General features: G+C 34.2%; 2 protein-coding genes across 2 annotated transcripts; one reads left to right on the forward strand and one right to left on the reverse strand.

Moving 5' to 3' along the window:
* Positions 1–7880: 7880 nt before the first annotated feature.
* Positions 7881–8648, reverse strand: LOC125495245 (uncharacterized). Its single transcript, XM_048639900.2, has one exon. It carries the CDS (start codon positions 8646–8648, stop codon positions 7881–7883), a length of 768 nt encoding a protein of 255 aa, XP_048495857.2.
* Positions 8649–12426: 3778 nt separating this feature from the next.
* On the forward strand, positions 12427–19472 carry LOC104887765 (BTB/POZ domain-containing protein NPY1). The gene is made up of 4 exons (XM_010672499.4): positions 12427–13254; positions 16697–16766; positions 17005–18168; positions 18684–19472. Exons 1-4 carry the CDS (start codon positions 13193–13195, stop codon positions 19233–19235), a joined length of 1848 nt encoding a protein of 615 aa, XP_010670801.2. The 5' UTR covers positions 12427–13192; the 3' UTR covers positions 19236–19472.
* The last annotated feature ends 706 nt before the right edge of the window (positions 19473–20178 follow it).

A 20178-nucleotide genomic window follows, 5' to 3' on the forward strand; every position in this document is an offset into this window, starting at 1 on the left:
ACAATTTGACGTGGCGCATTACTGGCAGAATTATGTAAAAATCCATTTTCATCATCCTATATCATATTACTTATAAGGGATTTTCAGTTTTAAGTTGAAATGTTGAATCTTTCTAAATATTTAATAATATGAGGTGAAAAGATATGCTAATTTCTTTGCCAAGGCCTTGTATGGTAATCGATCTTTTTTTATTGGCTTTACCAACTTTTTTAATAGCAATTAGTCGAGCACATGAAGTGAATATAAGAAGAGCGAGCATGCAAAATGTTGATTATGTTTTTATCTTCTTATGTTAATTTGGTCCACGTTAATTTTCTGGTAAACTAATCGAAAATATGGCAATTTATTTTACATGTTATCATTACTTAATTAGTAGTACAATAATATGTCCCTTTTCTTTTGCTAATTTAGATGATTCCAAATAAACAAAAAAAGAAAAAAACCGTATATGAGAAATTAATATAGATTTTGGTAACAGTTAACACTAACTTCAAATTAAATAAATTGGAACTACAATAGAGATGTTCTTTAGTTTGACAAAAAATATTAAAAGAGACAGTCTAATTTTTAAATAAAACTAGACCTAGTCACTAAATAAATTAAACTAATCACCGAAAAACATTAACCTAGTTACTATTGCACTTATTCTCTTTTTAATGTAGAACTTATCATTGCCTAATTTTAATTTAAAAGTAGGTGATTTCTTACAAGACAAACTCTTAGTTTGATGCGTATAATGATAAAAGGAGAAAATGTAGTCGGGGACTATTGTAATTGTAAACAAAAATTATTGATATAATACTAGATTTATGACATGAAAAAGTGGGCCAAAAGCAAGGGTGGTGAGAGGGAGATTTTATTTCCTTTAGGCCCAAAGGAATTAGAAATGAATTTTTAGAAAGAACATACTCCTTCATTCTTTTTTTTTACACAAATTATACTATTATTCACATATTTCAAGTTGACCATTGTTACTAATTTAGATTAATATGTAAGCAAAAGCATAATGACCATGTAAGATATTGCTAAATTCGTTAATTTAAATAAATAATTTCAAAATATGAACTTTTTACAACATTTACAGCTTATAAATAATTAAATATATTAATGATCAAAGCTTAGCATTAACAAACATGAACGCCAAATTATGCTGCTTATGAAAATAGATTGAGGTATCATATCAAAAAAGAAACATATGTAATACGTAGTAGTTAATAATCTAAGTGTGTCCTTCAAAGAGAAAACAGTCATCCCAAAGACTTTACAACTTATAAATAATTAAATATATTAATAATTGAAGCTCAGTATTAACAAACATGAACACCAAATTATGCTGCTTATGAAAATAAATTGAGGTATCATATCAAAAAAGAAATATATATATATGTAGTACTCTCTCCGTTTCTTAAAGATCTTCCCTCTTTCTGTTTAAGGGTGTTTCCAAAAGATCTTCCCTCTTTTGCTTTATTCCTTATTTGGCAAAACAAATTTCCCTATTTACCCTCTCATGTCACTATCATATGGTCCACCATTACATTATTAATTCAATTTTACTCCTTTTCTCTCTCCTACTTTAACCCCTTTTTATTTATTTATTTATTTAACCCCTTTATCTCTCCTACTTTACTCACACCATGCCCCACACCAGGGCCGTCTTGAAGATTTTGGGGCCCCAGTTCTAACATGAAAATTGGGCCCCTAAATTTATAGAAAATAAATATGAAGGTTAGAGTTCTAAAGATGGAATGTTGAAAATCTAAAGATAAATCATTAACAAATTTATTAAGGGTGGGAAACAAGGGTGATTTCTTCAAATATGAAGTAAAATTTTCAAAATAATATATTTTGGGGCCTTTATAATTTTGGAGGCCCTGTGCTGTTGGGCTCCTTGCACACCCTCATCTACCCCTCTGCCCCACACAACTTGATTTTCCTTGGTATCCGTAGGAACAGTAAGTGGGAAGATCTTTAGGAAACGGAGGGAGTAGTTAATAATCTAAGTATGTCCTTCAAAGACAAAACAATCATCCCAAAGGCAATTATTAACATAAGGTAATATGCTAAAATCATATTGCAAGTTTGGTGAGTGTATGGTCATTTTTACAAGGGGGATAAGTCTATATATAGAGAGATATAAATGCTCAATAGACAATATGGATGAGGTTATGACTTATGATACAAAAATAGTGAAAAAATGAAACAAGAATTGCGAATTGGGGTCTTGAAGACCGAACATTGAATCTCTTTCTGATATCAACTATACCAATTAATTTAACTATGACATTAGGATAATTCGATAATTGCACCCCATCAACACAATTATATCTTTGATTAATTTGATACATATATATTCTATCAGTTCCTATTTAATTAGAAAACTGGTAGTTTCAGGCTTACTAATGTAAAATTTATATTATTAATATAGAAGTATTTGGTTATATTTTGGTAAAAATTAGATATTAATATAGTACACATTGAGATGAATTCAACAATACATACAAAATACAAAAACTAGTTATATGAATATATAATTGGTGATTTTGAATAGTGTCAAAACTGGAATTGTTGCAAATAAACTAGTCATATACTCATTCTGTTTCCTAAAGATCTTCCTTGTTACTGTTCCTACATATACCAAGGAGGATCCATTTGTGTGGGGTGTGAGGTGGGTAAAGTAGGAGAGATAAAGACGTAAACAAATAAAAAGGGGTTAAAGTAAGAGAGAGAAAGAAGTAAAACTGAATTAATAATGTAATGGTGGACCATATGATAGGGACATGAGAGGGTACAAAGGGGAAAAAATTCCAAATAAGGAATAAAGAAAAAGATGGAAGATCGTTTGGAAACACACTTAAACGGAAAGAGGGAAGATCTTTAGGAAACGGAGAGAGTAAATAGTCTATTTTTATTTGCTACATTTTATTTGTTAGTACTATTCACATGACAATTTTGACTTTTATTTGTTAGTACTATTCACATGACAATTTTGACTTTTATTTGAATTTTTATACATAAGAAAAAATATAGTAATATGAGAATTTTGCTTGATTTCTCTCAATATGTACTTTCCAACTATATAATTTTTATAATTTTCTCTTATACATAACTCAAGATATTAAGATTTGAAATTGTGTCTCAAAAGATGGAAAAAAACATAATGTAAGAAGTACAAAAAGACAGATGGAAGGGAGTTGTTAGCTCAGCGGAGTGCTCCTCCGAATTTCAGGGCATTGCATAAGGCGGGATCGTTTCCTCATCTCAACAATATGTGGGGGCATTCACTTGTGTGACAATGGACCTTTAAACCTGTTGTGTTTTGGGCTATTTTATCTTTCACCCAGCATCTAAGCTTTTATGTCCTACAAGCTAGCAGCTTTATAAAAGTTAGTCTTTGAATCAATTATTTTTTTTAATAATAATAAGACAGATGGAGTTTATGATTAAGTTAGACTCTTCTCTCACTTTCATTGAAAGACAACGAGAGGAACTATTGACATATTCCATGCAATCCGAATATATAGTAGAGTTAGGCTAGTTGTGGTTATTGGATGTTGACCATTTGAAAATATATTCAATGACTTATGAATTGAGAGGTTCTCCTAAAAATATCCTATTCGAACCTAAGAATGTTTGAATATACAAAAATTAGAAATGACAAAAACACTAGCTACTGAATACCACAAATCCACCCATCTGATTCTGACCCATGTACGTAGAATTCGTTTGTTTGTTAGGTAGACAACATGAATAATACAATGAAACTTCATCTTTTATCGACCCACCAAATAACCAGTATGATACTTTTGCAAGTCGAAACTTTTGGCAATGGTGAGGAAAGAATAAAATAGTCGAATGGGATTTCGGCCTACAAATAGCTTGCGGAGGGTTTCTTCATAATTCCAAGGTCAAAAGGCTATCTAATTAAGGTAGTGCACAAAATGATTTTTTTTTTATTAGGAAAGACAATTGGTCCGAATACCAACTCACAGTAAGCTACTAGCATGTAGAATACACTATTTTTGAAGCTATGTACAAAACTAAACAGTTCATGATACAATAGTCCCCAACATATTGTTAAAATGAGGAGAAATTCGAGGTGGTACTACACTGATCTACTATCTCTTATCCTCATAAAATGACTTAAGGCATGTACAACTCTATTATTTTTATGAGGATAAGAGTTGATAATTAGGATTGTCTACAAAGGTCGTGAATCCAATATGATTGCAGATGCTTTAGCAAAGTAAGGAATTAGGAAAATTGATAATTTCGTGCTTGGCTTTTTTTTTCCTGATAATTTAGCATTCCATTTCATTATACCACTAAGGCTCCGTTTGGTAGGGCGTAAAACGTTTTCCCGGAAAATTGTTTTCCTCCATTTTCAGTTTTACATTGTTTGGTTGGCAAAATAGTGTAAAACCATTTTCCCTTGGGGTAAAATTACTCTTTTAATGATGGAAAACCATTTTCCTTTCAAAATGAAGGGAAAACTATTTTCCTTATCTCTCTTGTATACTTTTCTCACTAACTCCTTACTTTCCCTTTCATTTTCTTTTCATTTCATCATTTTCCTTACATGAAACCAAACAACGGAAAACTAATTTTGGAATTGTGTTTTTCATTGTAAATTGTTTTCCATGAAAATCATTTTACACTGAAAATGTTTTACGCCCTACCAAACGGAGCCTAAGTGTAAGATAACCTCTACTCAATTTAGGTATTTCTTCAGTAAAGAAGAAAACTTTCATAGTGCTTAAACACAACCAAGATTACGGGAGCCATCCCATTCTTACAAAATTACACAGGTACAGAGACCTTTCGTTACAAGATCTCAGCTCAAAGTCATAAGCAAGCAAGAAAACTGAGAAAAATATAGTAAAAAGGAAGCTAGCACAAATAGAATTAGCGCGATTTCGTTGCTTGGCTTTAATTTCTTTTCTCACTCTCTCAATGCTTCTTCTTAGGGAATTTTGTTTAGCTGCTATTAATTGTATTTCCCTAGTTCTCTAATTTAGGATCTTTAAATTATATGGTGACTTCCTCTGAGTGATATTTAATAAAATCCCCAAATTATCAAAAAATTTAAAGCGTTGGAATAATTAAAAAAACTACTTCTAAAAAACAAGTGTTGCAATAATTTTAGAGCGGAAGTACTTCTTCCGACAATATATGAAAATTAGGAGTACACTAGACAATTAGTAGATCATGGACCAAGGTGTAGGATGAGCATCCTACACCAGCTCCAAAACGCAAGGCAATAAGAATGAAACACACCATTCAACATGCAAAAAAGTAATTATTTGACAGCTAATGTACATTCCCATTACATCCGGTGTACATGTCAAAATTACAAAAAGTAACTGATTTGACAGTTACTGTTCACCATTTAATAACTGATTTAATGCCCCCCATATATTGTTCACCACTTCTCTCTTTTCCACACTCAACCTCCTTGTACATTCTTGGCTTTGTGGTTGTTCATTAACAAAATCAAAATGTACAATGACCCCCCGCTAGCTGATGTCAAGTGAGTAATTTGCAATCTTTGTACATTGGGTGTGTATGTTTGTTCACTAATGAAATTCAATATGTACATTACAGTCTCATACCGAAATTCACCACTTCTTCTTTTCCACACTCAACCTCCTTGTACATCTTGGCTTCGTGGTTGTTCATTAATAAATCAAAAGTACAATGACAACCCCCAGCTGAAAGTAACCCAATTCATGAAGTTGATGTCAAGTGAGTAATTTGCAATTTTGTACACTGGTGTGTTGATGTTTGTTCAATAATGAAATTCAATATGTACAATTACAGTCCCATACCGAAATATGTCAAGTGAGTAATTTCCATTCTTTGTACACTGGTGTGTTTGATGTTTGTTCACTAATGAAATTCAATATGTACAATTACAATCTCATACCAAATTCAATAAAATCACAATGTACATTGATGGTCATTGCTTTGATCATGAAAATCCCCAAATTACACTCGTAGATTATTGTACACCAAACCATATGCATTTGTACATTAAAAAAATTGTTCCACGTGATGAGAGAGAAAGAGCTGACCCACTTTCAAAAATATTGCCAAAAGTCAGCCACATGGGCAAGGTGTAGGATGCTCATCCTACACCTCAGTGTAGGATCTAATTTGCGTACACTAGGGCTATGTTTAGTTCACTTGAAATTTTCTGATCTGAACTTATCTGATCTGATCTGATCTGATCTGATATAACTATTTTCTGATCTGATCTGATCGAACTTATTTTTTCTGAACTGATCTGATTAAAGATCTTATCTTTTAGATTTCTCTCAATATATAAGAAAAAGTATAGTCATGTGGGGTCTTGTTTGATTCGTCTCAATGAATACTTTATTAATATTCAATTATTATAATTTTTACTAAATTGTAATGAAAGATATTTAATAGTAAAAATGAGTTTAAAAACTGACAAATCTGATCTGAACTTATTTTTTCTGATCTGATCTGATCTGATTAGATCTGAAATAAGCAAAAATAAGGTGAACTGAACATAGCCTAGGAGCAGTACTAACCTAAAAGCTAAAGCGACCTCTACTCCATTTGACCTCTTAATGTAGGCATTGGGACCAAGCAAAACATAAAGGCCAAAGCCAAAATTCCAGATTCAAACAAACAATTAAGATGTAGGAATTCAAAATGGGGTTGGTTGGCTTTGCCAGCTTGACCATCTTGCTTGCTAAACGAATTTATGGCATCATCTTGCACAGCTTCATGAAAGGTGCTTTCGCCAATTGATCGTCCCCTCCTTCTAATCACAGGGTAGCCACTAGCCAGTGGAGGGAGAGTGAGAGAAAAGTTCATGACATCAATGTTTCCCACCTCTACATCTAGACATCTAGTGCTAATTATAAGAAGTACTTCATCTTTATGAAATGGGCAGCACAAGTTACACAACACAATTTCATCTAATATTAAACACAGCCCCAAAACTTCTTAAAAATATCGAGACCTATTAAATATTTCCAACTTTACCCCTTATTTTTTTCTCCAACCGCCACCTCCTCCAACCACCACCCAATCCAACCGCCACCTCCAGTCTACATCCACCTCCTCCACCATCCACCTTTTGAATCTTTTTAAACGAAAATTGGGGTGATGGGGGAACGTCCGTCAGGACTCCCCGTCTCCCCAATTTTGAAAAAGATCGAGAGGTGGGTGGTGGCAACTCGTGACAGGTGGCAGGGGAGGTAGGTGGCGGTGGGTTATTATGGGTAGTGGCAGGCGGTGGAAAAAAGAGAAGGGGTAAAATAGTAAATTAAAAGTGGATCCATGGTAATTTTAAGAAATCGTATTACTTCAAAACTTTTTTGTTTTTTAAATATTTTGTTTGGTACTAATTCCTAATTGCTAGTAGCTTTAAATCACATTTAGAGCACCTCCATCCATGGGGCACCCCATTTTTTCTCTCTCCTCACCTTATTTGTCCACCTCATTTTCCACTACCTCCCCATTTTACCTTACTCAAATTTGAAACACATACCTCCACTCATCTACCTCCCCATTTATCTTCTCTCTCTTATTTCCTATACCCCACCACCTTTTCTCTCTCCTACTTTCCCATACCCACCAATATTTTATCTATTGATTATATATTCCATATGTAACATGATTTCTTTGTAATTAAATAAAAAAATCGTAATTATCCTCATTAATTTCATAATTAATCAATAAATAATTGATGCACTAATAAAATTCGGTAGTTGCTAATTACGCTATGTAAATTGGTAATCACGCTATTAAAACGATAAATCGTTAATTTATGCTCATCTTTTAATTAAGCTACTTAATTGAGATTTCTTACAACAATGGCTACACTTAATATTACAAACAATAATTCACTCATCATTGGTTGATTGGCGACAATTGTGCCAAATGTGTTGAGCCAAGTCCTTTTGTAAGGAGTTGTGAACATCTCTATCCCACGCATCAGCTCTATTTTGCAAATATTGTTGCATCCCTATATCATTGTAGCGACCAGGTTGAACAGAGAATGTTTCAAGCCTATGGCTAGACGAAGTACTAGCAATCGAGGCATTTTCTTGCTCGAAGTGTGATGCGTCTTGATAATTTAGATATGTATCCCGTTCATCCTCGACAATCATATTGTGAAGAATGATACACGCCAGCATTATTTCCCACATTAAGTGTTCATCCCAAATGAGTGATGGCCTTTGTATTATTGCAAAGCGTGCTTGTAAAACCCCAAACGCACGTTCGACGTCTTTCCGAACTGATTCTTGACGTTTGGTGAACAACTCATCGACGGGAGATAGTGGGAGTCGAATTGCTGGCATGAACACTGCCCATTTAGGGTAGATCCCATCTGTTAGGTAATATCCCCTATTATAGGTATTACCATTCACATTAAATGTGACCTCAGGAGCTCTTCCTTGATAAAGATCATCAAAACACCGGAGAGCGTGCCAATACATTGATATCATTGCAAGTTCCCGGTGTTCCGAAAAATGCATGCCATATCCACAAGTCTCCGGAGGCCACGCTTCTAGAATTACCGTTGCAGATTTGGACCTACCTTGATACAACCCTTTCCATGCTCGTGGGCAATTTTTCCATTGCCAATGCATGCAATCTATGCTGCCCATCATTCCAGGAAAACCCCGCCTTTCCCCGTCACGTAAGAGGCGTTGCAAGTCGGTTAGCCTTCTTCTGACCATCCGGGCGAACTGATACAACTTCATCACTTGACCTTTTTGAACTTGATTGACTCACAACAGTTGAATCATATCCGGGTTGCCATCTTGAAAGGTATCTCATTCCCATCCAACAATGGTACAATTTGAAAGCTTTATTATTTTGTTTTTGTTTGTATAGTTCATGAGCTTTAGCCTCTACATCCGTAATAGCCATTCCACTTGATTTCATTCGCTCGGCTTCACCGAGTTGCGATACCCACAAAGTCACGAGTCGGTTGATGGTTCTCCAGTGCGCTTTAATTGACTTCATGGTCCTTGGGTGGATGAGTGATGGTTTTTTTACCACTTCAGCATCGTAGATGCGCTTGATTTCTATCCAAAGCTTTGCCTTTGACTGATCTGTTCCCACTAATGGATCACCACCACAATTAAGGTATCCGGAGACCAATGCTATATCCTCATCATGTCCCCACCTTTCTTTTAGTATCTTATTTTTACCTTTTCCACCTTGGTCCGCTTCATCTTCATCATCATCATCATAAGCATCATCATCGTCTCCGAGTTGTTGAGTTTGGTAATAATCTCCAATCGGTATTCGGTTATTGCTCCCGTCTCCCCCTGGAGTTGAAGGATTTTGATCCATATATTGAGACATTGGAGATGAGAGATTCACCGGAGTATGGGGCGGGGTTTCGAAATTAGAAGGTTGTTGATTTTGGAGTACAAATGCTTGGAATAAGGCTTGGATTTGAGGGTTATTGAGCATATTTGGATCAAAAGCAATATTAGTATTTTGACGATTTGGGTTTTGTTCGAAATTTTGATGGAAATTTGGATTTTGTGGGGAATTTGAATTTTGTTGGAAATTTGGATTACTTTGGAAATTAGAATTTTGTGGGGAGTTAGAATTTTGTGGGAAATTTGGATTTTGTGGGTGGTTGAGATTAAATTGATAATTTGGGGTTCTTTGAGGCCTATTTCCATAATTAGAATTATTAGGATTCATAATTATGGATAATTTGTTTGGAAGTATTTAAAGAGTAGAGGAATAAAATATATAATTAAGATGAGAAAAATTAGAGAAATTAAAGATTGGAAAAGGTAGAGAAATTTGAATGTATCTAAAATATGGCAAAATTGGTCTCTATTTATAGACAATTAAAAAATATGAACGTTGGTATAATTTTTTTTTTTTTTAATTAGCAGATTTTTTTTAAAATGGCAAAATTGTGCAACGGCTATTTTAAAAATAACCGTTGCTTTTAAAGGAGAAGGTGACATTTGTTACCTTCTGATTGGGCGCGCGTCATCCTATGGCCAGCCAGCTCACCCTTTCTTTTTTTCCCTCTGCCGCGCGTCAGTCTTCATGGGCCAGCTGCTCTTTTTTTTCTCTCTCTCTCCCGCCAGGTGTAACCTCCTCATTAGTTATTCATTTGGGCACCTCCCCTAATCTTTGAGCATCCTCATTAAATGGGGAACCAACCCCACTCATGGGGAGCCCCATTTGAGGAGAGAGAGTCTATATGGGGAGGGTAAAATTCCCCATTGGAGGTGCTCTTACAATACTATGGTTCAGACCATATTTGTTTTGGGCTGAATGGAACTATACTTAATTGAAGTGAAACTGTGACTAAAATAACAAGGCCTTATTAGTCATAACATCTTCTAGGGTTTTATTTATCTATTTGTTAAGTAATACCTTATAAGACTAACATTTAATGAGAAGTTGAAGTACCTTGATCTTGTGAGATATTACCATTTGAAGTTATTTCTTTTGTGAAATTTAAAGCATAATTATACTTTGTTTATACCTAGAGTCTAATTTTTTTGGTGGAAAGTCAACATCCCGACCCATTATTGACTTTGATTTCCATTTATTTTTCACAATCAACTGTGGCTAACATGCTCTCACTCTCTAGTGAAGACTAGTGGACTAAAATATATGAGGCATCATCTTAAATTAGATAGATTTGGGCACAATTTGAGTTCAATTTAACTCAATTCAGTTTAATTCAATTACCTTTATCTCACAGTTTCAGTTTGATTAAGTCCAAAAGAACCAACCTTAACGTCACACATCGTCTGTCAATACAATGCAGGAGGTCTGACCATTTGTGCACTTATTGAGGTATTAAATTAGAGATGAAAGATATTACTAAGCTCTACATATGCATATTAGGTAACAAAACCTACACTATGCAAGTTGTCAATTATAGCACTACAACGACCATACCTTCTTATCAATATTTAAGAGTCATTTTAGCACATACGTATACTTTACGCAGTTTGCATCTAATAAAGATTACAAAATTAGGTCACAAGCGATATGAAATCACAAGTCATAAGACAATGGTTGAGCCTGTTGACATTAATTTTTGCTTTTATATAAAATCCTTTTTTTAACATGATTTTTTTTGGTTCTATACTACTCATCTTTTTATGTCAAATAATGGAAGTCCATTGAGAGTATTATTTTATGTAGTTTTAATACATAACTTCCAAAGATTAACAATAAACATGAAACACAATTTGTAGAAAGATATTAGTTTTGAACTAGAGCTAATCAACTAAGTCCAGTCTGTTTTTTGGGCAGGTTCGGGAATAACATTTTGGCCCGCGTACGAGCTCGGCCCGACCCTTTTTTTGCTTTGGGCTTTGACCCGATCCGATTTTTTTTTTGCTTTGGGCTTTGGCTCGACCCGATTTTGGCCCAAAAAGCATGTTCATGTTGACCCAAAATAGTGGGCTTTTGGTACAAAAATTTGGCCCAATCCGGCCCGATCAACGGATATTTTTTAGGCCCGGTCCAGCTCATGATCACCTCTAGTTTGAGCTTTATGACAAGAACATGTCAACCAATATTAAAAAAATAAATTTAATTCAAACGACGATAGAAAACATTAGTCAATTAGCAAAATTAGTTGAATTCAATCGAATAAGATTGAATCCATTTTAATTATTAAAGAAAGGTTCAGTCAATTTAGCATACTATAAACTATACTCTCTCCGTCCCAATTTATTTGCTACATTTTGCCATTTAGGTGTGTCCTAATTTATTTGCTACATTTGCAACTATTTCCATATATAGTACACAGGTCCCATACTTTATTTACAAATTTGCCATCACTTCCTCCTTGGTTTTGTAAATATTTTCATATATAGTACATAGGTCCCACAATTTACCTATTTGCTTTTTTGTTAATTCTTGTTATGAAAATGGTCTCCACTCCTTCCTTGGTCTTTGTGATAAAACAAATGTAGCAAATAATTTGAGACGGAGGGAGTACTTCAAATTTTGTATTAAGAGTATAGATAAACACACCATTATTCCATCTTTCATAAATTATAAACTCACTCAAACATCGTAATCTCTAAACTACCAAATACTTGTCTCCATATTCAACAACTATTATTATCCTCGTCAAAAGACCTTCACTAAATATGGACACTAAATAATGGCACCACATAATATAATCTAGATACTCAAAAAGTCAACATCAGACTTATGAAGTCACACTAGTCAAACAATTAAGCAATTCAACATAGTAATACTAAATACTAAACGCTAAAAATACAATAAACATATCTCCCCTTAATATTCCTTAAAACATTCAAAAGTCAAAAAAAGAAGAAAGTTAAAAATTCCATAAAACAAGGTCAAAACTCAAAATGGCATCAAATGGTAAATTTAACAAGCAACAAAGGGTAAAACAGGAAATTCACAACTGGCGTGCTTTAACTGCTGAAAAAAGCTCCATCTTCTTTCTCTCTCTTCTGAGACACTCTGTAAATATACAGTGTGCCCTCTTTCTCTCTCCTCCCTAGTCTTCTTCTCTTATTTTCCCTGCACATTTTCTCTATCTTCTTTCTCTCTCTACATTTTCTCTACAAAACGTGTGTAAATAAATTTTTAGGAGGGAAAATTTTTACTTTTGTTTTTACTACATCACCCAGAGAAATTTACTATAAAGTATAAGTACAGAGAAGAAAAAAAGAGCAAAAAAAAATAAAATTTGTATGATCTTGAGATTTGGGTCAGAAGAAAAAATTTCCAAAGTTCTGAAATTTCAGAGGAGAGAGAAAGATAAGAAGTAATGGTAAAGGCGGCTAAGAGTTAAATACGTGGTGATGTGGTCTGAAAATGAGATGGGTTTTGAGGGGACATGTTATTTATTACACCCATATGTAAAAAAGTTGGGAAATTTAATTGATTTGGTTGGTATTTTTTGGTTTGGATAAAGAGAAATTGAATTGAGCTGGGTTTTTGCTGTTTCTCATTAAGTTGTGTTTGGAGAGAGAAAAACAGGGGAAAAAAGCAGGGGATTTGCTTGTTGGTGAGGGTTTTTGAGAGAAAAAAGTTATTGGGTTTGTTTGTTTAAGGGAGAAATTTTGTGGGTTTTCTTTGTTTTTTGAGAATATTCAAGATTTTTTGTGGGAAAATTTGTCCATTTAATTTTAAGAAAGAGCAGTTTATTATTCTTTGAGTGAAGAAGATGAAGTTCATGAAACTGGGTTCAAAGCCTGATACTTTTCAATCTGACGGTAGCTGTATCAGGTAATTTGTTTCATCAAACCTTTTTTAATTTATATAGTTTGGCTAATTATGAAGTTATTATTATTATTACATGTTTTCTCTTTGCAAAATTGTTCATTTTCTAGATTAACTTTTGTGTAAAAACTATTGTGCATTGTTATGCTTCTATGAAAAAGAAAGCTCATTTTAGGGAGAATTCTTTTGATTACTATATTTTGGCTAATTATGAAGTTATTATTATCACAACATGTTTTCTCTTTTGCAATATTGTTCATTTTCTGTAAAAACTATTGTGCATTGTTATTGCTTCTATGAAAAAGAAAGCTCATTTTAGGGAGAATTCTTTTGATTACTAAACTTTGGCTAATTATGAAGTTATTATTATTATCACAACATGTTTTCTCTTTTGCAAAATTGTTCATTTTCTAGATTAACTATTGTGTAAAAACTATTGCACATTGTTATTGCTTCAATGAAAAAAAAGAAGCTCATTTTAGGGAGAATTCTTTTGATTACTATACTTTGGCTAACATGTTTTCTCTTTTGCAAAATTTTTCATTTTCTAGATTAACTATTGTGTAAAAACTATTGTGCATTATTATTGCTTCTATGAAAAAGAAAGCTCATTTTAGGGAGAATTCTTTTGATTACTGTGCAAACATGTAAATTTTTGTGGGGATAAATTTCAGTGGCTTTAAATGGTGTGTATGATGTAGCAGATGAAAAAGTTTAGTGCATGTTTTGGTCATGTCAGTTTGTTCTTTTGCATACCACAAATTTGTGCAGAAAAGTGAGGAGTGGACTAGACTAAGGATGGTTTTAGAAGGGTTAGAAAGAGAGTCAGGTGAACTCAGGCGTGAGTTTAGTTTTTGGTTTTTTTGGGTGCAATTGGGAAAGTGGTCCAGTCATGTTGAGCCATTCTTGAATATTGATGATGGTGGTCCTAAACTACAAATTCCAAAAGCTAATGAATTGTCATATGGCTGTAAATTCAGCCCCACTTCTTTTTCTGCTGACACAAATATTGCTCATAGTGTGTATCAGTGTATCATGAATCTAGGGATCCTTACTGAATCATGGGCATAAATTGTTTTTTTTGGGTGTGTAGGGCTTAAACCATAATGTGAAAATATTATGAAAGTGCAGAAGATTTTCCATTCATGCAATGTTTATGCTACGTGGTGATACAATCCTCTCGGAACCTCGGAAAAGGGGGTTTGGGGAATTTTATAAAATAACTACTTTTGAAAATTATATGATTGGGTAATAGGTAAATTGTTGTGCCATAGAGGATATACAATGGTTGCATAGATTTTTTTTTTGATAAAATTCTACTATTTTAGTGAGAAATTATTTTATTTGGAGGTAAGAGGGGGAGTTTTTGGTTACATAAGTATAATTATTTTTTGCATGTGCAATTTTTATCTTTTGCAAGTAAAAGACCCAATATATGTGTAATATGGGTTTTCATCATGATCTTTTTTTGGAGACACATATGGTTGAAATGATGATTATACCTTTTATCTAATTGAAGTTTGGCCTTAAATGAAGGCCTTTGCTTCCCCCCACCTTGCTACCAAAAGATGGAATATTGGTTAGTTGGTTGTTTTGTTTGTAATGAAAGATTTTGTCTACCAACTATCTTCTTTGTGATATTAGAATTGGATTTTTCAAAGTCCTCTCAAAGAGGATCAATGAGGATGTGGGAGCCTGAGTGCCACTCGTTTATGAGTGTAGCGAGGTTCAACTTCCATACATCTGGGATGGTGGAATAATAGTCTTTTGTAATGCTTTTACTATGGCGTTATGTGCTATTCATTTTTCAAAATAATGGGTCATATTTCATTTTGGTCGTCAAATTAAAGTTTGCTGATTTAAGATGGTTTGTCCAAAATTTGTAATGGTTGTGATGTGAAAGTAGCACTGCTAGTTTTTCTTACAATGTATTTCTACTAATTAAGATTACAGATTATCAGTTTAAGATAAATATAGGTATTAAATGATTAAGCATGAAAAAAGTTGGCAAGGGTTGACCTTATAATTCAGATGTGGGTTGAAATTTTGAACAGGAGGGAGTGGGAAATTTCAACTACCCAGTTCATATAAGACTTACAAGGCTTTAATTTTCTTGTGTTTGTGCATGCTCCGGGGTGGCCCGTGGCCCCTTCTTAATTTCTCTGTCATTAAGATGTCTGTTGTCCTTGTTTCTTATCAGCCAGTACATTATGGATTACCATACATAATGGGGCATTCTAATTGTTGTCATTGGTGTGGGACGTCTGGTTTGGATGAGCACAAACTTGCTGTTTCAATACCTTATCCGTTTGTTGTTTTGATGCTCAAATAATGTTAGTGAGATATCTTGGTATTAGGGCCTCTGGATTGAAAACCCAAGTATGACGGCACTACTTTGGAAATTTGCGAGCAGTAAAGCATTGTCAATGTACCTAATGTTATGTCTTTGATTGAAAAGTTTATATAACTAATGACTTGATTACTATTCCCTTCATCTCATAATGAACGAACATTTTATGTCTTTGATTGAAAAGTTTATATAACTAAATGACTTGATTACTATTCCCTTCATCTAATAATGAACGAACATTGCCATTTAGAGTGTCTTAAAAAGATCTTCATACTATTTACATTTCTTTTCTTTTCTCTGTTCCCCAACACTCTCTTACTTTCTCTTCTGTCTACCTACTTTCAACTTTTATTTTGTATAATGCTATTTCCTTGGATCGCAATGAGTTGTTGCATTGTCTTAAGTCTTAACCCCTTATAATTGAAGATATTACATGAAATTACAAAAAGTCCCTTCATGGAATTATATTACTTGTATTTTCTCTCGATCACTTAATTTTAAGTTGTCTCATTTTTGCAATTTTTGGCCATTAACCAGCGCTATATTAGGAAAGATGCTAACTTTTACTATGCATCTTTAATATAGTATTATGTGAATATTAATCCTGATTGGAGCGAGCATTTCTTATCTTCGTGCCACTTCCAAGTGTGATTCTCATTTTAGGACATGAGTACTTCGATTCTGATTATTAATGAAGCCTCTTGAAGTTCCATTTTTGTTGAAAAACATGATAATGTTTATGTTTAGTGGTGGTGTTACACCCATTTTTATTCTTGCTCCAACAAGTGGTCAGTGCATGATTGTTGTTCTCATCCTCTGTCTAATATTGAGAAAACTGACTGTACTTCTGTCATCCAAGTATCTGTTCATACAATACCATAAACTCCAAATGTTTTTGAATATGGATGTATACCGTCTCTTCTTGCTTTCTTCTTCCCTATAATTTTTAGTCAAAATTGATCTTTGGCTTAATTTTTTTTAAAGAGAACTCTTACCTCAAACTAATGTGGCTAATTGACTTTAGGATGGAAATTATTAATATGTTTTCTGTAGTGCTCTATCGTCTTGCCCTAACTTTCTCATTACTTGTCCTTGCAGATATGTCTCCTCTGATCTTGCCACTGATGTTGCTGTAAATATCGGTGAAGTGAAGTTCTATCTTCACAAGGTATGAACTCAGTCTTAGCTGAATGAGGTTGTTTAAATGGGTGCTTTGTATTTCTTGATCTTCTCTTTTTTTTTTTGGTTTTCTGTTCTTAAAACAAGAATCCTCTTACGTATGCGAACTTTGGAATAAAATTGATGACACTTTTCAGTTTCTGTTATTATCTTTTCTAAAGTCATAGAAATAATCAAACTCATCACTGAACTTTTTTGTTCATGTGCCTCTGCCATACATTTCACAGTTTCCTCTACTTTCAAAGAGCAGCCGCCTCCAAAAGCTTATAGTGAAAGCTGATGAAGAAAAAAGCGATGAAGTTGATTTGGCTGATTTTCCTGGCGGACCAAAAGCTTTTGATATTTGTGCCAAATTCTGCTATGGGATGACTGTTACTCTCAATGCTTATAATGTCGTCGCTGCACGTTGTGCTGCGGAGTACCTTGGGATGACTGAGGATGTAGATCGAGGAAATCTTGTATATAAGATTGAGGTTTTCCTGAATTCCAGTATATTCCGCACTTGGAAAGATTCAATCATCGTCCTTCAAACTGCTAAATCTCTATTGCCATGGTCTGAAGATCTGAAGATTGTGGGGAGATGCATAGACTCAATTGCATCCAAGACCTCGGTAGACCCTACAAAAATCACTTGGTCTTACACACACAACAGAAAATTGGCTATGCAAGACAGGATCATTGAGCATGATACTATGGAATCAGTTCCCAAAGATTGGTGGGTTGAAGATATATGTGAATTAGATGTCAACATGTACAAGCGAGTTATGATTGCTATAAAGTCAAAGGGAAGAATGGATAGTTCTGTGATTGGGGAGTCTCTGAAGATCTATGCTATCAGATGGCTGCCAGATTCTATTGATGCTCTGCTCTCTGATGATCATATCCAACGAAATAAATCCTTGGTCGAAACAATTGTATGCTTGTTACCACCTGATAGATCGATGGGTTGTTCTTGTAGCTTCTTGCTTAAGCTATTAAAAATTGCAGTTCTAGTTGAAGCAGATGATTCAGTCAGGGAAGACTTGGTGAGGAAAATTAGTATGAAGCTTGATCAGGCATCAGTGAAGGACCTTTTAATCCCAGCAAGGCCTCCCCAAACTACTGTTTATGATGTTGAGCTGGTTTTGTCCATTGTGAAAAGATTCGTGCTGCAGGAAAAAAGCTGTTGGGATTTAAACATTTATGCAAATAACGAAAAGGGTGAACTAGAGTTAGGTCTAAACCATGGGTCTTGGTTGAATATTGGTGGACTGGTTGATGCATATCTCACAGAAATTGCTTCTGATCCAAATGTGTCCCCGTCGAGCTTCATTGAGTTGTCGAGATTGATACCCGAGTCAGCAAGACCAATCCACGATGGATTGTACCGGGCTGTTGATATGTACTTGAAGGTATGTCTTTTGCAATGGCTTATTGACAAACCGAGTTATTATGATTAAACTTCGTTTTCAATGACTGTTTCATTAACTCTGTCTGTTAGGCTATGGAATATCATTGTCTCACTTGAGAAGATCTAGAAACCAATAAGTTACAAAAGTACCATTATGTTGTCCTAATCATTGCTAAAGAATGGAAAAAAACCTATCAGTGAGTGAATAACCCACTAGAGATGAATATTAGTTCAGAGTCCAACTCGGCGATAGAAAATATATTTGCAATTGTCAGTCTCTAACGAGTGAATTACTATTCTTTCGTTGTAAACATTTCTGGAGAAGCGAGATGTGAGGAATGTGTATTTGTGCAATCTGAGATGTGCTGCACTGCTTGTTTGTGAATTTTTAAAGAAATGAAAGGAATTTTTCTGTCTTTTTCTTGTTGTTTTATGCCATCTTTGTCATCGTTTGTTAGTGATAGTATTTAACACATGCTTCTTACAATTAACTAATGATCTTTCTGTCGTTTTCAGGATCATCCGGACTTGACGAAAGCAGAAAAAAAGCAAATATGTGGGCTGATGGATGTTAAAAAGTTTACTATGGATGCATCAATGCACGCAGCACAAAACGAGCGGCTTCCACTCCGACTTGTGGTCCAAGTTCTGTATTTTGAGCAGATGAGGTCAGCTAGCACAACTCAAACCCTTAATAGAACTTCCAACAACACTTCATCTTCCACACCCAATGAAGAGGAAGAATGGGATCAAAGAACCTTAGAAAGCTGCAAATCACTGAGGAAACAGATAGACAAAGTGAAGATTGAGGACAATGAGGAGGTTCAGAAAAACGGCAAAATCATGGCTAAGAAAAACAACAGTAAAAACAGTCGGAGTGGAGCCCAGTTGCTTCCTTCTCGATCAAGGAGGATATTCGATAAGCTGTGGGGTTTAGGAAAGGGGAACGGCGAGAGCAAGAGCTCTGAAACGAGTGGGAGTTCACAGTCACCAACTACTTCAATAGTTCCGGGTGATACTAAGTCTTCTGGTTCGAGTTCGAGACACAGGAGGCATTCTATCTCTTAGAACCTGATGTGCTAAGGAGATCTGATGAAGTTTAAAGTGTAAAAAGTTGTAGTAGGATTAACTTTTTCTTTTTCTGCTTAGTTAATGGGTGATATGTTTTAAAAAAAATCAGGGGATTAAGGTGATATAACTAACAAAAAGGCCCTCTCTAAGTGCAAAAAATGTAATCAGTTCCTTTTGTAAGTGTCTTTTATGATGCCACCAACTTGGGCCTTAATTTATTGTTGTCTGAATTAATTATTTTCTCTTAACAGCAAAAAAGGAAGCAAGACCAGAGATTTAGGGATTTGCTTAAATACTATATCCTTCCTCCGTTTCATTTTAAACTAGTATATGGGTGCGGGCATTGTCTCGAGTTGGTATTGTCTTTCGAATTTGATATGTATTTTTTTTTCATTCCCATTAAAATATATTATGAAATATTCAATATTTAAAAGGTATAAATATAATAATGTGATACTAAAAGCATGATTAAAAGTTGATTGAGATGATAATTATGTCAGGTATAATAGCAAGAGGTCATGGATTCAAATTTGTTGCAAGCTAATATTACTTTTGTTAATTGACATGATTTATGTATACATTGGACAATTTTAGTGGAGTAACAGAGGTGCCACGTAACGTGTATATATATTATCACGCACACCTTTTAATATATTTGTATAAATATAATAAAAGAATATTTTGTATCTCATAAATAATACCTCTTATTACATTTAATTTAAAACTAAAGGAAACAAGTATTATCTTCTTAACAATGTCCTTTTTCATGCAGTCATGCAGACCATCCAAAGTGACCCAGAGTGTCGAGAGGAAAAGATTGAGCTTTAGCTTAATGTACATATTGACACGTAAATAATATGGAGTTATGGACTAATGAAAGAAACAAGGTGGACCCACAAGTGTGTCTTATTCTGTCGTTTTTAGATTTGGAACAAGTCAG

Source organism: Beta vulgaris, chromosome 2 (assembly GCF_026745355.1).
Source record: "Beta vulgaris subsp. vulgaris cultivar EL10 chromosome 2, EL10.2, whole genome shotgun sequence".
NCBI classification, from domain to species: domain Eukaryota; kingdom Viridiplantae; phylum Streptophyta; class Magnoliopsida; order Caryophyllales; family Amaranthaceae; genus Beta; species Beta vulgaris.